This window comes from Ursus arctos, unplaced genomic scaffold (genome assembly GCF_023065955.2).
Source record: "Ursus arctos isolate Adak ecotype North America unplaced genomic scaffold, UrsArc2.0 scaffold_34, whole genome shotgun sequence".
NCBI classification, from domain to species: domain Eukaryota; kingdom Metazoa; phylum Chordata; class Mammalia; order Carnivora; family Ursidae; genus Ursus; species Ursus arctos.
This window is the reverse complement of record NW_026623030.1, coordinates 22297578-22319209: the sequence shown is the minus strand read 5'-3', so window position 1 is coordinate 22319209 and position 21632 is coordinate 22297578. Positions and strand designations below refer to the sequence as shown.

General features: G+C 46.9%; 2 protein-coding genes across 3 annotated transcripts in view; one reads left to right on the top strand and one right to left on the bottom strand.

Annotated features, from left to right (window-relative positions):
* Positions 1-18867, bottom strand: part of BRAP (BRCA1 associated protein) — a 101560-nt gene extending 82693 nt beyond the window's left edge. Inside the window, exons 1-2 of the mRNA XM_057306075.1 lie at positions 18597-18867; positions 5251-5314 (exon numbers count right to left, since the gene is read on the bottom strand). The gene's annotated coding sequence lies outside the window, so the exon portion shown is untranslated. The remainder of the gene's footprint in view (positions 1-5250; positions 5315-18596) is intronic.
* The window catches only part of ALDH2 (aldehyde dehydrogenase 2 family member), a 30263-nt gene continuing 16188 nt past the window's right edge, over positions 7558-21632 (top strand). The window contains exons 1-3 of one of the 2 annotated variants that reach the window (XM_026514892.3): positions 7558-7833; positions 18782-18886; positions 20190-20330. In XM_026514892.3, the coding sequence (XP_026370677.2) occupies positions 7708-7833; positions 18782-18886; positions 20190-20330 (372 nt within the window). In that variant the 5' untranslated portion in view covers positions 7558-7707. The remainder of the gene's footprint in view (positions 7834-18781; positions 18887-20189; positions 20331-21632) is intronic. The other variant, XM_057306076.1, reaches the window with a different exon arrangement.

Below are 21632 nucleotides of genomic sequence, written 5' to 3'. Positions count from 1 at the left end.
GGCAGAATAGCTTCCTATTTAAATGTTGCTTTGGGGGCACCTGGTGGCTCAGTTGGTTGAGCATCTGACTCTTGATTTCAGCTCAGGTTATGATCTCAGGGTCATGGGATCAAGCCCCATGTTGGACTCCACGTTCAACAGGGAGTCTACTTGGGATTCTCTCTCTCCCTCTGCCCCTCTGCCCCGCACTCTCTCTAAATAAATAAAATCTTTAAAATAAATAAATAAATAAATGTTGTTTTGACTTGCCTACCTCACATATATTTTTTGGGGGGGGGAGAGCTTCCATTAGATAGAATCAGTGTCCCAGAATGGATGGATACTAACTAACCAAATATCTAAACTCTCACCATTCGTGACTCCAAAGGACACTTTAGTTACCACCTGTTTTAGAGAGCAGGTGGAACTAGATTATTTTCAACATGAAAACACACAATTGGGCTCTAACCAGGAAATGTTCCGGAGTATTGCAAAGCTCAGAGTGTGTATCTTCTCAAAGCAACTGAAAGGACTCTTACTCAGCTTGCTGCTTCTCCCAATGAGCTCATCACAGTGGGAGGACAACACTAATTCATGTCCAAGTGTTCACATCTCTCCCTGCCGCACTGAGTCATGCTAAAAAGAAATTTCATGTGCTTGCTTCCATCCTCCCCCTGCTTCACTCTTCTGCCCTTTAAAGATATTTTGCTTTTGTCAGCTCAATTCCTGACAATGAGTCCACAGACAAAGGGCAATGGAGAGCAAGAGAGAAAGTTAGATCTAGAGAAAAAGTGAATTTTTTAAAAAAATCAGAACAAAGACTTAAGAGCAAGAAAACGAATCGAAAGAAAGAAGAGAGAAGAGACCAACACACACTGTCAGGGAGAAATCTAGGTGGAGAGTTAAATTTTAGTTAATGCTCTGGACAGACTGAACCACATGGAACCACAAGTGTATTAGGGTTTCAGCACATCTAGTTGATTTTGGTCTGCAGTGTTTGGATGACTTGGAATTGAAGATTGTGTGAAAGCAGCTGACGAAGGCTAATGTGGTTATGGAAGACCTCCCCAAGGGATGGGATTTGGCCAGAATCTTGATAGGTAAGATTTCTTTAAGCAGAGAGGGTAGGATGGACATGGGGAAGATGGGCCTCCAAAACAAAGAGACCAGGGGTGCGTGGGTGGCTCAGTCAGTTGATCACCTGCCTTCAGCTCAGGTCACGATCCCAGCGTCCTGGGATCGAGTCCCGCATCAGGCTCCCTCCTCGGTGGGGAGCCTGCTTCTCCTTCTGCCTCTGCCTGCCGCTCCCCCTGCTTGTGCTCTCTCTCTGTCAAATAAATAAAATCTTAAAACAAAACAAAACAAAACAAAGAGGCCAGGGGCAGGAAAGCTGCTGGTGGGAGGTGGTGAGCACCACAGGAGAACAAACTAAAATAAATAAACCTGTGAACCAATGTGTACGTTATACCGAGACACGCAACCATGCATGCTGGCAGGGACCCATGCACATTGCTGCCCACTCTCTCAACACATATGAATGTCTGTAAGCTCACGAATTTCTCCTTCCTCTCCCCACAACCGAATTCATAGCTTCCCCTTCTTGGCGAACAGCACAGGTGGAAACATCAGCATCATCTTCCACTCTCCTTCACTTAGCTCTCACACGGCAACCCATCATTTCTACCTCCACGTGCTCCCTCCCAGCCATCCCCATTGCTTTTAACGAGGCCCTTGTCATTTCTCATGTCAGCTCTTTGCCACTAGCTTGTCTCCTCTCTATGTCGTCTCCAGAGGATCCCTCAAAGGACATATGCAAACTTGTTACTTCCAGGCTTAAATATCTTGATTAAGAGAAATGATAAAAATGATACTACAGGGACGCCTGGGTGGCTCAGTTGGTTAAGCATCTGCCTTCAGCTCAGGTCATGATCCCAGGGTCCTGGGATCAAGCCCCACAACAGGCTCCCTGCTCAGCAGGGAGCCTGCTTCTCCTTCTCCCCCACTTGTGCACACGTGCTCTCTTTCTCTCAAATAAATAAATAAATAAATAAATAAATAAAATCTTTAGAATAAAAAAATGATACTACAAATGACAGTACAAGACTTACAAGAAAGCTACAGTGATCAAAACAGCATCATACTGGGATATAAAGAGACAGATCCAGGAAACAGAATATAGTTCAGAAATACTCAATTACTTAAGGGCACTTAGTATACTAAAAGATGACTTTTCATATTGGTGGGGGGGAAAGATGAATTATTGAATAAGCAGTGTTAGGTATCCTGAGAAACATCTTTAAAAAAAAAAAGAAAGAAAAGAATTGGATCTCTAAATCTTTCCTTCTACAAAAATTAATAAAAGAATCACATTTTAGAGTTTAAAATACAAGGAATAAACGTACTAGAAAATAAATAAACCTGCAATAAATTGTGGTGGGAAAATTAGATAACCAGATGCAGAAGAATGAAATTGGACCCCCATCTTACATCGGTCACAAAAATTAACTTGAAATAGAATAAAGACTTAAACATAAGACCTGAAGCCATAAAACTCCTAGAAAAAACTACGGGAAAAGCTGCTTGACATTGGCCTTGGCAAAGGTTATTTTGCATATGACTCCAAAAGCACAAGCAGCAAAAGCAAAAATTAATAAGTGGGATTACATCAAACTGAAAAGCTTCTGCACTGTGAAAGAATCAACAAAATGAAAGGGAATGGAATGAGAAAAATATTTCAGGGCACCTGGGTGGCTCAGCCCAGCATTGGGCTCCCTGCTCAGTGAGAAGCCTGCTTCTCCCTCTCACACTCCCCTTGCTTGTGTTCCCTCTCTTGCTGTCCCTCTCTGTCAAATAAATAAATAAAATCTTGGGGCGCCTGGGTGGCACAGCGGTTAAGCGTCTGCCTTTGGCTTAGGGCGTGATCCCGGAGTTATGGGATCGAGCCCCACATCAGGCTCCTCCACCATGAGCCTGCTTCTTCCTCTCCCACTCCCCCTGCCTGTGTTCCCTCTCTCTCTGGCTGTCTCTCTGTCAAATAAATAAATAAAATTTTTAAAATAAATAAATAAAATCTTTAAAAAAGAGAGAGAAAAATATTTCAAATTAATATCTAATAAGGGGTTAATATCCAAAAGATATAAAGAACTCACACAACTCAATGGCAAAAACAAAACAAAACAAAGAAACAACAACAAAAATTCCCTATCCAATTAAAAAAATGGACAGAGGAACTAATAGACATTTTCCCAACGAAGACACACAAATGGCCATCGGGTACATGGAAAGATGCTCAATGTCACTCCTTGTCAGAGACAAGGAACCACAATGAGATACCATCTCACACCTGTTAAAATGGCTACCATCAAAAAGACAGGAGATAGTTAAGTGTGGGTGGGTACATGGAGAAAAGGGAATCCTTGTGCACTCTTGGTGGGAATGTAAATTGGTGCAGCTACTATGGAAAACAACATGAAGTTTCCTCAAAAAATTTAAAATAGAACTACCATGGGGCACATGGGTAGCTCCATCAATTAAGCGTCCAACTCTTCATTTGGACTCAGGTCATGATCTCAGAGTCGTGGGATGCAGCCCTGTGTGGGGCTCCGAGCTCAGTGGGGAGTTGGCTTGGGATTCTCTCTCTCTCTCCCTCTGCCCCTCCCTCCTGTGCACGCTCTCTCTAAAATAAATAAATAAATCTTAAAAAAAAAAAAAAAAGGAAAAAGAAAGAACTACCATATGGTCCAGCAATCTCACTTCTGAGTATATATCCAAAGGAAGTGAAAACAGGATTTTGAAGAGGTATCTGCACTTTCATGTTCACTATAGCATGATTCACAGTAGCCGAGATACAGAAACACCCCAAGTGTCCAGCAACTGATGAATGGATAGAGAAAATGTATATAAATACAATGGTATATGGTTCAGCCATGAGAAGGAAAGAAATCCTGACATTTGCAACAATATGGATGAACCTTGAAGGTGTTATGCCAAGTGAAGTAAGTCAGACAGAAAGATAAATGCCGGGGCGCCTGGGTGGCACAGCGGTTAAGCGTCTGCCTTAGGCTCAGGGCGTGATCCCGGCGTTGTGGGATCGAGCCCCACATCAGGCTCCTCCGCTATGAGCCTGCTTCTTCCTCTCCCACTCCCCCTGCTTGTGTTCGCTCTCTCGCTGGCTGTCTCTCTCTCTGTCAAATAAATAAATAAAATCTTAAAAAAAAAAAAAAAGAAAGATAAATGCCGTATGATCTCTATTATATTCGGAATCTAAGAAGCCAAACTCACAGAAAGGTGGTTACCTGGGGCTACGTAATGAAGGAAATGGCGAAATGTTGGTCAAAGGGTATAACCTTCTAGTGATAAGATGAATAGGTTCTGGGGATCTGGTAGGGTATGGTGATTACAATGACCAGTGATTACAATGACCAACTTTTATACTTATATACTTGAAAGTTGTTAAGAGAGTATATTTTAAATGGTCTTACCACACACAAAAAGAAATGGTAACTATGTAACATGATGGAGATGTTAGCTACTGCAATAGTGGCCATCATTTTGCAATACGTAAGGGGATCCAACTGTGAATTTACACAATGTTATATATCAATTATATCCCCATAAAGTTGAAAAATAACAGAAAAAATATAGAAGACATTTAAAAAATAGTCTGAGGGGCGCCTGGTTGGATCAGTTGGTTAGGGCATCTGCTTTCAGCTCAGGTCATGATCTCAGGGTTCTGGGATTGAGCCCCATGTTGGGCTCCCCGCTCTCTCTCCCTCCGCCCCTCTGCCTGCTTGTGCTCTCTTTCTCTCAAATAAATAAATAAAACTTTAGAAAAAATAAAAAAGAAAAGAAAAAATAGTCTGAGTGGAAGAGGTTTTCTAGGCATGACATAAAAGCCAGAGACATAAAAGACAACACTGGACAGGGGTGCCCGGCTGGCTCTGTGAGAAGACCATGTGACTCTTGATCTTGGGGTCATGGTTTCCAGCCCCATGACGGCTATGGAGATTACTTAAATAAATACATAAATTAGAGAAAAGAAAACACTGGACAACCTCCCCTCCCAAAACACCACCAACAAAAAAAACCCTTAAGACAAAACCAAAACCAAAAAAGGCATTAACTAAGTAAAAAGATTAACGATGACTGGCAGAAAATATCTGCACCATATACGAAATGAACGAAATGCTAATTGCGTTGACATACATAAAGCACCTACAAATCAGTTTTAAAGACACAGACAACAATCCAATGGAAAAATGAGCAAGGTACCTCAACAGTTTGTAGCAGAGGAAGAACACATGACTTCATGTAGGCAAGATGTTCAAGCTCACTCCTGAAAAGGGAAATGCAAATTAATGTGACAGTGAAATGCTATTTTTCACCTATTTGATTAATAAAGCTTAAAAAAACATGATAAATTGTATTGGTGCGGGTGTGAGGAAACTCATATATGACAACAGGGGAGTGGGTGGGAGGGGGGAAGGGGAGGGCGTTGTAAATTAATCAAACCTCTATGGAGGGTAATACAGCAATATCTACAGTTAACATTTGAACAACGCAGAGGTTAGGGGCACTGACCTCCCATGCAGTCGAAAATCCACATGCAACTTTTGACTCCCCCAAAACTTAACTACTAATAGCCTATCGCTAACCAAAAGACACCGATCCCATGCATAAATAGTCAATCAACACGTTTTGTATGTTATACATATTATGTACTGCATTCATACAATTAAATCGGCTAGAGAAATGAAGATGTTAAGAAAATCGTAAGGAAAAGAAAATATATTTACAGTACTGTAAAAAATTTGCATGGAAGTGGACCTGCACAGTTCAACCCTGTATTGTTCAAGAGCCAACATATATTTAAAATTATAAATATCCCTTGATTTAGCAGCTCTGTTTCTATGAATTTCCCAAGTCAGTCCAGGATATATACATTTTGGCATTGTTTATAATGGCAAAAGTTTGGAAACAACCTAAAAGCCCAACCGTAGGAAATTCATTAAATAAAAACTGTACATGAATCCAGTGGAATTCTATGTAACTGTTATAGAGAATGGGGACACGTTTATTGTGTGCTGGTGCAGAACCATCTCCCATACACATTATTAAGTGAACAAAGCAAGATGTCTTGGGGAAGGGGAAGTGGGGACTGAGTGCCGCATTCAGATAAGAAGGAGGTTCACTTTTCAGTTTATCTCTGCAGCTGATCTCCAAACCTATTGCCCTTTCTTCCGGGGCACACAGCTCATTTTCCAGACTCCTTATATGGAGGAATGGCCATGTGACTGAAGACCCAATGAAACGGGCTCAGCCATAAAAACTTCCCTGTGCCATCTTTCACGCTTTTTTCTCCTCTGGTTGTCTGAAATGACGCTGAGCTCCACCGTGGTTTTGGGAATCAGGTATTAACCTCAGAGTCATACAAGGAAAAGAGCCTGGGTCCCTGGGCTTCTGCCTAGAAGGGAGCATCTGTGTGAGACACAATGTGAGCAGGGACTCGACTGTATGTAGTCACTGGAATTTTGTGGCATATCTGTTGTAGTAGCTCTGTTATTGTGTTATCCTTTTGACATCACACTAGCTCCTTAAAGCGAAACAAAATACACACACACACACACACCACATACCCCACATACCCCACATACCATGTGAGTCTCCTTCAGACCTTAGAACCCTTTGCCTTGTGCTTAATATCCGGCATTGGTCAACCTCTTCAGCCTTAGCTCCAGCGGCCGGAGACTCAATAGCTGCAACCCATACACTTGCTGCCTAGATCTGCCCCTTTCCTCTGCTTCTCTGCTGTCAAAACACAGCCCGGATCTTCCTGCCAGGTTTCTTCACTTCTCCTCGGACTTCTGCTGATATTATCTGGTTGAAATGCACACAACTGACCTAGTATCCATCCCCCTTCCTAGTGAATCTACTCTGACTCCTCCCTGTCCCCCCAGTGCCCAGCTCCAGGATGTTCCCGGAATTAAACAGTTTGCAAGATCCTTGCCCCCACCCCTGCTCTCTTGTAGTCCTTTCTCCACAGAATGAGAAACCAGTGAGTTTAAGATGCAAATCAAGCAAGCCATCCTCTGCGAACTCCTCACATCTGTGTGTAAGATTTTCCGAAGACAATTCAGGTCTCACCTGTCACTTCCTGACCAAGGGGTTTAAAAGCAGTGCTCTCTGCTCCAATCGTGTCTTCACCCTATTCGTTATCTTCGCATTCCTTACCACTTTCCGAAATTACCTCGTGTTTGGTTTAAGGTCAGCCTCTCTCACTAGAGCGTAAGCCCGGGTAAGTCAGGGCCAGGGTTGCTCTGGGTCAGGCCTGTTCACGTTAGGGTTCAGGCACACATTCAGAGTTCAACGCACGCTGAATTCGCTAGGTCGGGTTATTGCATATACCCGGTGCGCCACGCGGGGGGCGGTAGCGGGACACAAAGGGGAGCCGAGGGGGATCACCCCAGGGCTGGGGGCCGGAGGAGGGGGCGCCGCCGCGCAGCTCCGACAGGGACCGGGGGGGGGGGCGAGGAAAGGGGAAGGAGGGGAGGTGACGGGCACGCCCCCCCCCGCGTCCCGCCCCGCGCCAGCCCATTGGCGGCCGCGCCAGGGGCGGGGAGAGGTCGCGGTCGCCGTGACCCCCCCACCATCTACCCCCCCAGCAGCGCCAGCCGGCTGCCGGGCACACACTGTCCACGCAGCGTCCTGCACGGCCGCTCCCTCCTCAGCATGTTGCGCACCGCTGCGCTCGCCGCCGCTGGCCTCGGGCCCCGCCTGGGCCGCCGTCTCCTGTCGGCCGCTGCCACCCAGGCGGTGCCGGCCCCCAACCAGCAGCCTGAAGTCCTCTACAACCAGGTGAGGCCGCCGGCCCCGGGGCTTTGTTCTCTCGGGGAGAAGGAGCCCGCCGGGTGGAAAGGCCCTGGGTCTCTTTGGGCCCCAGTTGACCCAGTTGGGGCTCGCGGGGTTTGCAGCGCTTGGGCTTTACGCACACCTTCCTTTCCTTCCGATCCGGCCTTGGGCCGCTTGTTTGTTCTCGTCCGGCCGCGGTCCGTTTTCCTGCGCCAACTCTCGGGGTTCCGTTCTCCGCCCCTCGGCCTTAGTCGCCGCAGAGTCTGCAAAGGGCTTTCACCATCACCAACCCAGACGACGTTTCCATCAAAGTCCGTCTTAGCGGGAGCTTTTCTCTCTTTTCCTTGGTCATTTCTTACTCGTTAATTTTCGCCCATGTCCAAGGAAGTCCAAAAAACAAGAAAAGGAGGGGGCCTTCTCAGCTGAATTTCACCTATTAGCCAAGGAAAAGGCCAAGGCCCCTCGGCCGAGAGCGCCCACGTCCACTGCTGGGAATGGGGAAAGGGTACGGGACCTTCGCCTCTGGGGCGCCACCCCCAGATGGCGTCCGTGCCCTCCAAGGAGCTGGTTTTCTTCCAGCAAACCAAGGAGGGGCTTTCCAGGATAACACCGATTCTCAGAGGCCAGTTTCTTGCTCAAGCAGGACTTTGGAATATTCTTTTGATCTTTGAGTTTGGGTGAAGTGCTGGACTTCACAGAGAAGGTAATCGTTGTGAAGAGTTCGGTTTGCATGTGCAACAAACTTCCCTTCTGTGAGCTTCAGATTTTCTTCTGTAAAGTGGGAGTGGGTGAGAGGGTCAGCACCAGGCCTCCTACACTTGGTGACCACCTATAGCAAGAACAGCTATTCTCTGTGCACCTGGCACCATTCTGTTCGGTCGTTTCATCCTTACAACAGTCCAGTGAGAAGGGCACTGAGATCATCTCCATTTTATATATGAACAGCCTGAGTTACAGAGAGGTTTTGTGAGTTGCCCACATATTGAAGCCAGTGGCAAAGTTGGGATTCCTATTTCGGCTCCCAAGAGAAAGCCTCTAACCAGAACATTCTGCACTACTATTGATGCAACTAGGGGTTGGAATAGAGGGGTCACTGCCGATTTATGATGCCATGATCCCTGGCTGACTACTTTCAACAGTGGACCTGCTTGTCTGGCCCAGAGCTGGGCTGCAAATGTGCACACAGGTGGTGGGTTAAGACACATCTGTGCGATAGTAAGGAGTGTTAAAAATGGTCATTTGCGAGGGAATAAAAACAAAAGATAAAATTGCCTTTGCAAAACACAAGCCCCCAGTGCAGCAGCTGTTGTTCTTTTGGTAGGCTGCTTAATGAGGAGTTCATGCTTGAAAGACTTGAACATCAGAAAGATCACGCAGAAATATCCTTAAGGGAAAGGTGTCAGCACCCCAAGCCTTTGCGGACACAAGCTCTAATTAAGATCTTCCTCCTTTGTGGTCACGTGGAGGTGAGGAAATGGCATCTAAACATTACGTGCACTTGGGTCTTGTAGATAGCCTGAGTCCTGCTCTCCAGACTTAGTCTGGGGATGTGAGTTGGGGGAGAGGAGTACAATCTCCCTGAAGCTTCTTTCCTTTATCACAGTTTTTGAGATCATAAAAGTAACAGTTGCTCACTGTAAAAATACAGAGTACTGTAAAACTTCCTCATCCCCCATTGCACTACCTCCAAGAGCACGTTAACAGGGAGGTCTGTGATCCTGCATTCTCTCTGCATTTTCTTTGCATGTGTGTGTGTGAGAAGCATGCACCAGATTTTTTTTTTTTGCATAAATGAGTTACTAGCACTTACTATTCCAAAGCACTGTGTCATCGAACAAGGTATCTGAGTTATCTTTCTCAGTTAGCACATTGATATCTTTTTTATTCTTCCCAAGGTTGCAATGCATCCCACCGTGTTGGAACTGGCTCTTAAACTTCCTTGGGCTGTTTTCAGTGTTGCATTGCTGCTAACCCTGCTGGCAAGCGTGCCAAAATCTAATCTGAATACTTTGAGTCTCTAGGAGCCAGGGGCTCCAGGTACAAACTAGATCATATTACTGCACATTTCCTGGGGTGTTACTGGGTCCTTGAAGTTCAATAACTATTGTGGAGTTGAGCTTCCCCAAAAGGAGCTCTTCCAGTAGGCTTTGAAATTGCTTCTGTAGGCTAGGTTTTCTTGCCAAGGGCATTGCTGGGGAGGCGCTTTTGGACACTTCGGGCTTGTTGGGTCTCACCTGGATGGGTGGGAGGGGTGCAGGCAACAGGTCTTCTCCTTCCTACCTCCTTCTCTCAGTCCAAAAGGGGTTGAGGGGGGTGGTTTGGCTCACCTTCCTGGGGTCCTCTTGCCTCCACTTGTCTTGGGTGAGGCGGCAGGGTGGGGTAAACTTATTGATTGGGTTAGGAAGATTTCAGGACACATTCTCCTTCCCCCACTCACAAGCAGGGACCTGTAGGGGGAGCTGATGATAACCAAGCTTCTTGAAGATCAACATTTCTTATCCTTGGCGATTTCAGGGACACACCTCTGTCAACAAACTGATTTTCATTTTTCATTCTGTTTTTCTTTCCTGACTTGGAGAGTAATTAAGATCTGGAAAGATAACTCAAAGGAAAGCAAAAGGGACTGTGGCTTCAGCAAAGTAACCTCTCTGGATGGAGTGTGACTAATACGTTCATCTTCAACATCATCGATTCATGTTGGTTGATAATAAATACCCTGAGTTAAGCCCTGCTGATTTTAAAAGCTCCTGAAGTTAAGCCCCACTGGTTTTCAGAGCCAGGTATCATGGGGACTTGTCTTCCCAGTGTGAGTCACCAGTGCCTGGTGTGCCTAGTGTAGGGTTTGATCTCTTGCATTTGCTTCTCCAAGCTTGTGGTGTCCCTCCCCTTTGTGGTTAGTCTTGCCAGGGGTTTGGTTCCCAACTGTGTCTCTGTTCCTCCCACCCTTTTCAGTGTGGCCTCCTATCTATGATGAACTGTGGAAGGTCTGTTCTGCCAGTCTTCAGGTCGTTTTCAGAGTTAGTTGCATAGCTGTAGCTGTTATCTTGGTATGTCTGTGGGACCAGGTGAGCTCAGGATCCTCCCACTCTGCCATCGTCCTGACTCCCCATGTTGGTTGATAAATAATAACGAAGACCAGAATGTTGTTAGATACCATGTTGCGCTCTGGATTCAGACCGCCTGCCACTCATTAGTGTTGACTTAGGCAGGTTCATTCATTCAACAGACAATTCCTGAGTACTCCCAGTTCCAATGAACAAAACAGACAGGAACCCCTGCCTGTGGGAAGTTTGTGGCTGGGATGGTGGAGATAGACAAGTAAGTGAAATGCATAGTATGGCCAAGGCAATCAGCGCTATGGAGAAAAACAAGGCAGGGAAGAGGGGGCTACGGAGGGTGGTACAATTATTTAACACTGCACCTCAGCTACCACATCTGTAAAATGGGGTAAAAATCCCATCTACATCCTAGGGTTGCTGTGAGGATGCAGTGAGGTCATCCTTATACAGCCCTTAGCAAGTGCCCGGCTTGTGCCTGTGAGGGCATCCAGCCTCACATAAGGCTACTTATGCAGCCTTAAGTAAAAGCTGGGATAAGGGTGATGCTGTTAAGCTTATGAGATAATGGTGATGTAACTCCATTATGTGGGTGCTGTTGTAGTTGTAATTTGTTTCCTGAAGGGGTAAGCTAGGTTCTGGTAAAGTTGAACGGGAGTTTGGGGTGAATTAAATTTGTGTCTCTATTCTTAGCCTCTTGACCACAGCACTCAGGAACTAAAGAGAGAACTGACAAAAAGGAAATTAAGAAAGGATCTCCCTGGGGCGCCTGAGTGGCTCAGTGCCTGCTTCTCCCTCTCCCTCTGCCCCTTCCCCCTCCTCATGCTCTGTCTCTGCCTCTCTCTTTCTCTCAAATAAATAAAATTAAAAAAAAAAAAAAGAAAAGGAAAGAAAGGATCTCCCTGTATAGCATTTTTCTGGTTATAATATTAATACGTCCTCAGTACCAAAAGTCAAGCATTACAGAAGTCTAGAAGGTAGAAACTCATGGAAATATATATAGGCATACACAGATGTTCATTGCCCTGTAATTTACATTAGCAAAAACCTAGGAAGCCAGCTTTCCATCCATGGGGAAACAGAAGAACAACATGTGCTATGGTTAAAGGAACGAATAATTCAATGCATGCAGTAGTTACAAGAATTAGCTGGAGCTGTATGAATAATGGGTCTCAAAAACAATGTGTCAAGGCGGGAAAGGGTCTGGCTTTCTGCAGATATGAAACTTATTAAACTACCCAAACAAACTTTTACACTGAATGTGAGTAGACCTATCTCTATATAGAATGTATGTAAGTGTACTGGAAGGAATATGCCTTGGTGTGAGGGTAGTGAGTGCCTTGTGGGGGGCGGGGGTGCTGCACAGAGAATCTCTTTGCTGGTAGTGATTAAAGGGAACTTTGGCTTTATTTAAAACTTTTTTTTCATTAAAGCTAAGCAACCTGTAAGCAAATATAAAAAGAAAAAAGAAAGTGACAGGCCTCTGATATCCCACACCTGCAGATAATCACTGCTAACAGGTAGTATATACAGAAGAGAAATTTGATTTTCCTTGTTTTCCTTGGGAGATTCTTACATAATGAGCCAAAACTTACATTGGATTAAGCAGTGGTTTGAAGTGGCTTTGGAATGAATGAGTTGAGTGAAATATCTCCACACTGACCATACTGGTTTTATTGCTTGTGAAAGAGTTTTAAGATCCTCTAGAAATAATAGATTCAGGTAACAGCAGAGATTTGGAGGATTTCACCAGACCTCTCCTTGGTACCTCTGCTTCTAACAATAATTATTTTAGATTATGAATGAACACAAATGCCTCCCCAGAATCTGTGCATTTGTGGAAACACACGGAATTACAGGTGACTTGTGGTGTTGAGGTCAGGGGTAAAGGACAGATGTGTGTGTACGTGCGTACAGAGCCCCGGAACCAATAATCGTGATTACTGATCTCTTAGGATCTGTCAGGCCCTGTGCTGAGGACATAGAACTACATTTTCACCTTTTATCCCTCCGACAACTGTATGAAGCAGATATTGTAGCTGTTACAGATGAGGGAACTAGGCTCAGGGAGGTCATGTTAACTTTAAGTGGTAAGTATGAAACCAAGGCTCACCTCTGACATGCATGCCCTTAGCCACATTCTGTGCTGCCTCATGACCAGGTCCTATGGTCAAAAAAGGATGTCAGGTTTTTTTTTTTAAAGATGTATTTATTGGGACACTTGGGTGGCTCAGTCAGTTAAGCATCTGCCTTCGGCTCAGGTCATGATCCTGGGGTCCTAGAATGGAGTCCCACATCAGGCTCCATCTGCCTGCTGCTCCCTCTGCCTGCCGCTCCCCCTGCTGTGTGCATGCTCTCTTTCTGACAAATAAATAAATAAAAATCTTTAAAAAAAAAAAAGTGTTTATTTATTTGAGAAAGAGAGGTGGGGGGGGGAGAGAGAGAATCTCCAAACAGACTCCCCACTGAGCATGGAGCCCAACATGGGGCTTGATCTCCCAACTCTGAGATCATGACCTGAGCCAAAGTTAAGAGTCGGACGCTCAACCGAGCCACTTGGGCGCCTGAAGGATGTAAATATTTAGGGGATTACTGAACTTAAATACTTGAGATCAGAAGGGAGGAACCGTGTTTGTGTTCACATGTGTATTCCCAGCCCCTAGCACCAAGATCAGAAATAAGATTGCTGCTCGGTAAATATTTATTGAAGGCATGAATGGTTGCCATTTATGAAACTATGTTTATAATCTTGTGTTCCAGTAGCAAGGAATGGGAACACAGTATTTCTACCCAGAAGGGGCTTTTTTAAAGAACTATGGAGTTAATGTGAATAAGAATGTGAAGACATGCAGGGAGGGCTAAAATTATCCAAGGGAAGTGACTGCAGCAACATAGAGGTTGCCTAATTAATGATACGCCCAGAGAACATCAACAGATTGGAAACATGCCTGCCTGGCAAACAGTCCACAGTAGTACCTATCCTCCCACGGTGAATGTGGTGAAAAATCCAGGAATGCAGAATGAAAGGCCCTGGGAGCGAGGAGAGGAGGCGAGGGTCTGGTGAGGTGCCAGAATGTCTCCAGCAAGCCTGGGGAGGTGGCTGCCCTTGGCCTTAGTACTAAACTAACCCCGAGGTTTCAGAAACGTGAATGTGTGTAGCATTTAGTGTTTTTCTTGAACTTATCTCCTCAGAATCTTGCAATACAAAAGACAGCATCTATTTTCTATTAGACATAAGTTACCTAACTGCTGTTGAAAAAGCAAATGCCAGCAAGTCTCCCCAAGACAGAAAACTGCCCCGTTTGCTCCCTCACCCCCGGGGAAAGTAACATATTCGAGCGAGGTAGATTTCCTAGGTAATAGACCCCAATTCTTTCATGCATCAAAGCTTGAATTAAAATCTTTCTAGAATGCATCCTGTCTGCTAAATTGGAGCTACTGAACACCACTGAACCTGTTCTTGGAGACCTTGCACAGGTGATGGCTGTCCAGTGCCTTGGGGTGGGGGTGGCACTGGAATGTCGCTCTGTCCTCGCCTTGGTTTGGCCTCCTCCCTGGGGCCCCCAGCTTCTAGGCACCCACCACACCACCCAAGTTTCTGGACGCAGCCCAAGGATCACGTTATCCTCTAACTCAGCAGTTGTGATTTTTACACAGTCATCTGTCCCAGGTTCGCAAAGATGTGCGCCCAAGGCTGTTTGCTGTAGCAGCGCCATCAGGAACAGTGAAAGTCATCCTTAAAGTGCACGTGTGGGAAATGCTTACATAAACTGTGGTCTGTTCATATTGAGGACTGCTGTGTTGCTTAAAATAATGGGGCCATCTGCTTGTGGAATAATGTCCAAGAAAAACTGTTACTGAGAAAAGCAAGTAAAGAAATTAGAAAGTCGACGATCCCCACTCAGAGCAGACGCTCCCGCCTCTGTCCCATTCCCTGTGTACCCCAGCACCAGCACAGCTCCCCGCACACAGCTTCCATTCCTCATCCTTACTCTGCAGCCATGGGGCCCTTTGGGTTCCTCCTATCCCCAGGCTCTTCCTTCAGGTCCCCCCTCAGGTGCGGTCTGACTCGCTGGTCTGTGGCTCACTGTTGCCTGTTTGTTTCTGCTTCTTGCTTTGTTGGTCTGCTTATTGATCGCGTTTCTCCTCCCCAGGACTTGAGCTCAAGGAGCCAGGACTTTGCTTTTTCACTCAGTGCCCAGCATGGACATGGTACTCTGTTAAAACTGATCAACTGCAAGAATGAGTGAGTCCAACTTGTGCAGAACGAAGGGAGGCGTATTTATTAAAACATGGAGAAAATACGTCATGTTGATGGAAAAGCTCTAGGAGTTTTGCCTGGAGTCCAGATTCAGAGCGCCAGCTCCTGATGTCGCTAGGATGTCCCTAGGGTGTCTCTCTGCATGTTGCTCTGACTCTAGAAACTTGAGTAAGGAAGTGCAAGCTGGGAGAACCCTCTCCCAGGATGACCGAGTTAAGCCTGTTACGGAAGTCAAGCTCTGGGTTTCGGGCCAGGACGTTATGAAGCATTTGGCCTGATGTTGGCCCTTGTGTTTACTTAAGTGAATGTGGTGAAATTCTCCTTGCTCGAAGCAGAGCTTTGGCCAAGACTCAGGGTGAGAACAGTTCTTAGCCTGTGCCCCATCCCTGCCCAAGGGTGGGTCAGGGAGACCACTGAAGGCTGGCTGTAGGAGGAGGGAAAGGGGAACTTGAAATAGAAGGAAGATTCTAGCTTCCTGCTTGGCAAATTCAGGCTTATTTTATCAGGGAAAAAGAAGGATGGATTGTTGAAAATTTAACAATGGGGAGTGACCCAGCAAGTTCAGGGCTTTGAAAGGCAAATAGGTGCCAGGGAGCGGTCTTGCCACAGTCCTAGTCTAAGATCAGGGGAATGGTGTGCCTTGCCCAGGGAGGAAGGGGTGAGGACTGGGGGTTCGGCTGACTGGCCTACCTCTCTGCTTCATACTTCCTGATCTTTGCAAAATAACAATTAAAACTTCTTCGGGACAAACTTAGTATGCTGTGGTACGGGGAATAACACAGGCAGGGGTGTACGGATCTGCCTGGCTTCTGCTCCTAACCATCTTCCACCTGAGAGAGCCACGGGATCCAGTTTTGTCACAGTGACTGCTGTGGCAAGAGCCACTGGGTGCAGAGTCCTGGCTCAGGAGCTTTACACCCCTTGTTACAGTTAATCCTCACATCAGCCCAGACAGATTCTCCCCAGAGCCTGATGAAGCATCTGCAAGTGAAGGGATTGGCCCAAGGCCACAGCCGGTGAGGGGTAGAGGCGAGATTCGAACCCAGGTCTGCGTGGCTTAGAGGTTGGTGCTTTTTACACCACCCAGAATAAAACCTCAAAATCAAACTTGCAGTTGGGCAGTAAGTAAACCGTGAAGATGGAGATTAGGAAGCAAGAGTTCTGACCTCCTTGAAGGCACACCAGGGCTCTGACTGGAGGCTGGAACTGGAGGAGAACCAGGTAAAGAGTACAGGCCTTGGCGTTCACCAGGAGGGGGAAGCCAGTTCTCAGGGGAACAGGTGCGCAGGACTCGGCCCACTGGAACTCAGGGCCACTCGGCTTCAAGCCAGAGCGCTTTTTGCCACGCCCATCCCCCCACTGGAAACTGCTGATTGCCTGCTTCTCAGCAACAGGTGTCTGTTTCCCTCAAGATTAATGATCAGCCAGCTAATGTGAATCCACACGAACATACTTCCAAAGACTCTGGCTGATGTTTGCCTACGTGCTCCTGCTAAATGCCAGAAGCCTTTTACTGTAGGTGCATAGCTGCGGATTTTGCCCTGATGGTGGGGGGGGGGGGATTGTGCAAAAATACCAAATTTGAGCCTGGGAAAGTGACCCCTGGTAGACCCTTTCCTAACCAGCCCCTTCCTGTGCCACCCAATCCCACGGGCACCGCCACAGCATTGCACACTTACTCCCCCTGAAGCTTTGTGCATACACCTGGAACCCTCACGTGCCACGTCACAAGGGGTACTGTGACGATTCTCACTGCAGAGTGAGGTGAAGTGCTTTGCCCATGTGATACAACTACAATCAAAACAGCGTGGATTCATCCGGGTGCTCGTCCTGACCCTGTTCTTGCCCATGGAGCCAGGCCAGCGCTCCCTGGGCCCTGCTGGCCCTGAAATCTTTGGCCCTGGCCAAACTCCTGACTTTGCTTGGTGGCTTGGTCTTGTTTGTGGTCCTAGACTCTGGCCCAGAGTAACTGGAGATGACTCCCTGCGCCAGGCCATATTGGGATGCTGGGGCCAAGGAGAGCCCTTGAGGAAGGCAGGCAGAGTGGCCTTGAACAGACGGTCACCCTGTGACCTTTGCTCAGCCCTGGTGAAGTGACCAAGTGTCCCCAACCCCCAGACCAGCTTCCCCATCCTGAAGGGGAACAGCTTGCTGGGAGAGTTCTTCCCTGTCCTCCCTTGGAGGCCATCGCCTGGCTCTTAGAAGCAGAGAGTGAATTTTGGCACTTAATTAAGCAGCTTTGGATAAGGACCTTTTCTCCGAGTGAATGAAGAGGCTTCCGTCCCCCTTGACATTGGCCTCATTAAACCAGCATACAGTCTCTCTCCAGGTTTGGTTGCCGTTAATCCTCATAACAGCAACAGCAGTGACAGCGGCCAGGTGTTGAACCGAGGGCTTCCCAGGACCCACCCTCCTCTCTGATCCCATCTCCTTGCACTTCCTTCTTGGTTGGCCAATGAACTCTAGCCACTTTCGTTTTTTCTCAAATGCACCAGACTTATTCCTCCCCCAAGGCCTTTGCACTTGCTGTTCCTGCTGCCTGGACTGCTTATCCTCCTACTCTTCCTGCGGCTGGCTCCTTTTCATTAGTCGGGGCTCGAGTGAAATATCTGCTTGTGAGAGACCCTCCCACCCATCCCATCTAAAGTTCTCTGTCTTCCCCCACTTTAGGACTCTTTGTGGATCCTGTTTTCCTCCTTTGTATCTATCACTGCAATCTGAGATTGCCTTGTGTATTTCTTCTCTACTTGCTTCTCTACTGTCTGCACCTACCAGAACACAACTTCCATGAGCCAGAAAGGTCCTTATTGGATTTGGTTTCCACCGAGTCCTCAGCCTTGGAACAGTGCCTGGCGCATCGCAGGTGTTCACTACATGTTTACCGGATGGTAAAAGAAAAACCTGACCCCGTTCTCACGACAACCCTGTGCAGTAGTGTGGTCGAGGAGAGATGGTTGCAAATTCATTGCTGCTCCTCCCAAGGAGCAGTGGAGGCTCTGTCCCCTCCCCGAGATCTAGACTGGGCCTGTGACTCACACCGACCAGTGGAGTTTGGTGGCAGAAATGAGGCCGTGTGACTTCAGAAGCTGGATCTTAGGAAGCCTTTCAGCTTCTGCCTGGGTCTCTCAGAACACTCTCTGGGGAAGCCAGCTGTCATGGGAGATGGCTGACGAGCCCAGGTCTGCCATACAGTCAGGAGGCCCAAGCAGATATGTATGTGGTACAGAACCCCTCTTGCACATCCAGCCCCATGCACCCTTGCTCTGCAACCCCATAAGCCAGCCCAGCCAAACCTGTGCATCTGAGCCCAATCAGTGGACACGATTGTGAGAGGATGACGAATCATTTAAGCCACCGAGTTTTGACATGTTGCGCAACAGTATGGACAACTGATATGGTAGACACGTTCTCTTCATTTCTCAGATCAAAGAAACGAAGGGCAAATGACTTACCCAAGGTCACTTGGCAGAGGGGGCATTCCAACCAGGTCGTCTCCAGGTCTGGGGCTTGAAACCTCACGCCACATCACTCTGAGGCTAATTCGTATGTGTTCTGATTTTTTTTTTTCTCCCACATCACTGGTTGTGAGTGTTGGGTTGAGAGCCGGTCCTGAGAACTTTCTTCCTTCTCATTGTAGATCTTCATAAACAATGAGTGGCACGATGCTGTCAGCAAGAAGACATTCCCCACCATCAATCCATCCACCGGAGAAGTCATCTGTCAGGTAGCTGAAGGAGACAAGGTGAGAATTGGTGACCTACCTCGGGGCAGGAGCAGGCAAGGACAATTTCATTGTTTACTTTATATGTTTTTACGTGGTTGAAACTTTACCAGGTGTGTGTTACTTTCATAACTCAAAGATGCCAACGAATATCTTTTGAGTAAGTGAATCAACAGAAACTCTTCCTTCAGACAAAGGTGCTAGATTATACCTGGGTTCCATAATTCACACAGCTGTGGAATTGTAGATTGGGAACTGAATTTGGGAACATCTAATCCAATCTCTCTTTTCTAGACCTGGAAGTTGAAGGTCGGAGAAGGGAGGTGCACACCTGGATGGAGGAATCCTGTGGGGTAGAATTTGGGTCTCCTGAGATCTAGTCTGGTGTTGGTAGTGTACTTTGTTGGAATTATATATACTTGCAATAAAAAATAGTAATAGTAATTTTAAAACTTAAAAATTAGACTTTTAGTAAAAAAAAAAAAATTTTTTTTAAAGAAAAGGCATTGAGAGGAGCCTGGGTGGCTCAGTCGGTTGAGCGTCTGACTCTTGGTTCCGGCTCAGGTCATGATCTCAGGGTTGTGAGATTGAGCACCATAGCAGGCTCCACGCTCAGTGGGGGATTCTCTCTTTCTCCCTCTGCCTCTCTCCCACTTGTGCTCACTCTCTCTAAAATAAATAAATAAATCTTAAAAAAAAAAAAAAGCATTGAAGATATTTTAAGAATGACTCTTGCCTTCAACTTTAAGACAGTTTTCTATATTCATGTATAATGTTCTGCTCTCTCTGCTAAAAGCAAATGTGAATATAGTACTTTTCTGGCTTATAGTGCAGTAAATATGTTTAATATTAATGAAAACCATGCTTCCAACCTCCTGATACACATCTCCCTATATGAAAAATGCTGTGTTGATTTTACTGCTTTTCCAAGGAGAAGAAAGCTGGTTAAAGCTGCATTTGGTGGAGACAGCCGGTCATCTTAGAAGGAATGGTTAAGTTCTCTGGGCTTGCTTCTTAGGAAGAGGGGGAAATGGTCAGATTCTAAGCATGGAGCCCTGAATGTTTCCCTCCAAAACTCTGGGGGATTCTGAAATGAAAATACAGAAATGGAAACTGTCAGGCTCCGCACTCCCTCCGTGACTCCTGCAAAGGAGAGTTGGAAGCCCCTCGGGCAGAGCCCTTCGCAGTGGGGAAGGGCTGTTCGGGCAGGTTTCCACATGGGCATTGACTGAAGTCCCATGGTTGTTTTTGGCAGCGGGGTGGGTGGTAATTGGAGGCAGTTATTGCTGAGAAGGCCTGAGCTGCCTTGGTGGGTGTTTTCCAGGAAGACGTGGACAGGGCAGTAAAGGCTGCCCGGGCTGCCTTCCAGCTGGGCTCACCCTGGCGCCGCATGGATGCATCCGACAGGGGCCGCCTGCTGAACCGCCTGGCCGATCTGATTGAGCGGGACCGGACCTACCTAGCAGTGAGTTCTCAGCCCCTCCCCTCTCGTCCCACGTGGTGAATAGGCTCCGAGCATCCCACAGACAGCCAGGAAGGGGGCTGCGTTGCTGACATATAACTGGTCAGAATCACGTAGGCTGGACATTTTTGGGGTACACCCCTGTACCAACCAGAGGAGCCTCTCATTGTCTCCTATGATGGCTAAGAAAAATGGGGGGTGGGGAGAGGAGTCACAATGGGGAGCCTTCTCTGAGACCCCCAGGGATGGACACCTCCGTCGGAGGCCCTCTGTGTGGTGGGCCTTGTCTCTGGCTGCCAGAAGCAGAAGAAACCAGGAGGCAATACTCTCTCCTCTCCCCAACCCAATCTGCAAATAGCAGCCAAAGTGAACCTTCTAGAAGGCAAATTATACCATGGTGCTCCACTCTGAACCCTTCCATGGCATTCTGTATATCCTTAGGATAAAGTCCTGTTCCCTCAATATGGTCTATAAGGTCCTGCCTGGTCTGACTCTGTCTCCCAACTAATGCTGGACCATGGCCCTCACACACACAGTTCAGCTCACCAGCCTTCCCTCAGTATCTTGACTGCCCGGCTTCTTTGAGCCATCAGGGCCTTTGCACATGCTGTTTCCTCTGCTTGGGGTGCTTTTTGCTTGTCATCATTCGTACCTTCCCCTTTGCCTAGTTACCTCCTATATATCCTTCAGGTTTAGGCTAGAGGGTGTTTCTCAGATGGGGCTGGGCAGCCTGGCTTCTCCTTTCCAGCACTCTTTTTTTAAAATTTTTTTTATTTTTTTATTTTTTATTTTTTTAATTAATTAATTAATTTTTTTTTTTTTTTTTACGATTTTAGTTATTTATTTATTTGACAGAGATAGAGACAGCCAGTGAGAGAGGGAACACAAGCAGGGGGAGTGGGAGAGGAAGAAGCAGGCTCATAGCGGAAGAGCCTGATGTGGGGCTCGATCCCATAACGCTGGGATCACGCCCTGAGCCGAAGGCAGATGCTTAACCGCTGTGCCACCCAGGCGCCCCTATTTTTTAATTTATTTGAAGAGATAGAGACAGCCAGCTAGAGAGGGAACACAATGAGGGGGAGTGGGAGAGGAAGAAGCAGGCTCATAGCAGAGGAGCCTGATGTGGGGCTCGATCCCATAACGCCGGGATCACACCCTGAGCTGAAGGCAGATGCTTAATGACTGCGCCACCCAGGCACCCCCTCCTTTCCAGCACTCTTAACAATCGTGATTGAGGCTTCATGTCATTAGTCACTGGCGCTTTGCTCTTTCAGCCCCTGGATTTGGCTTAGAGCAGAACCTAGA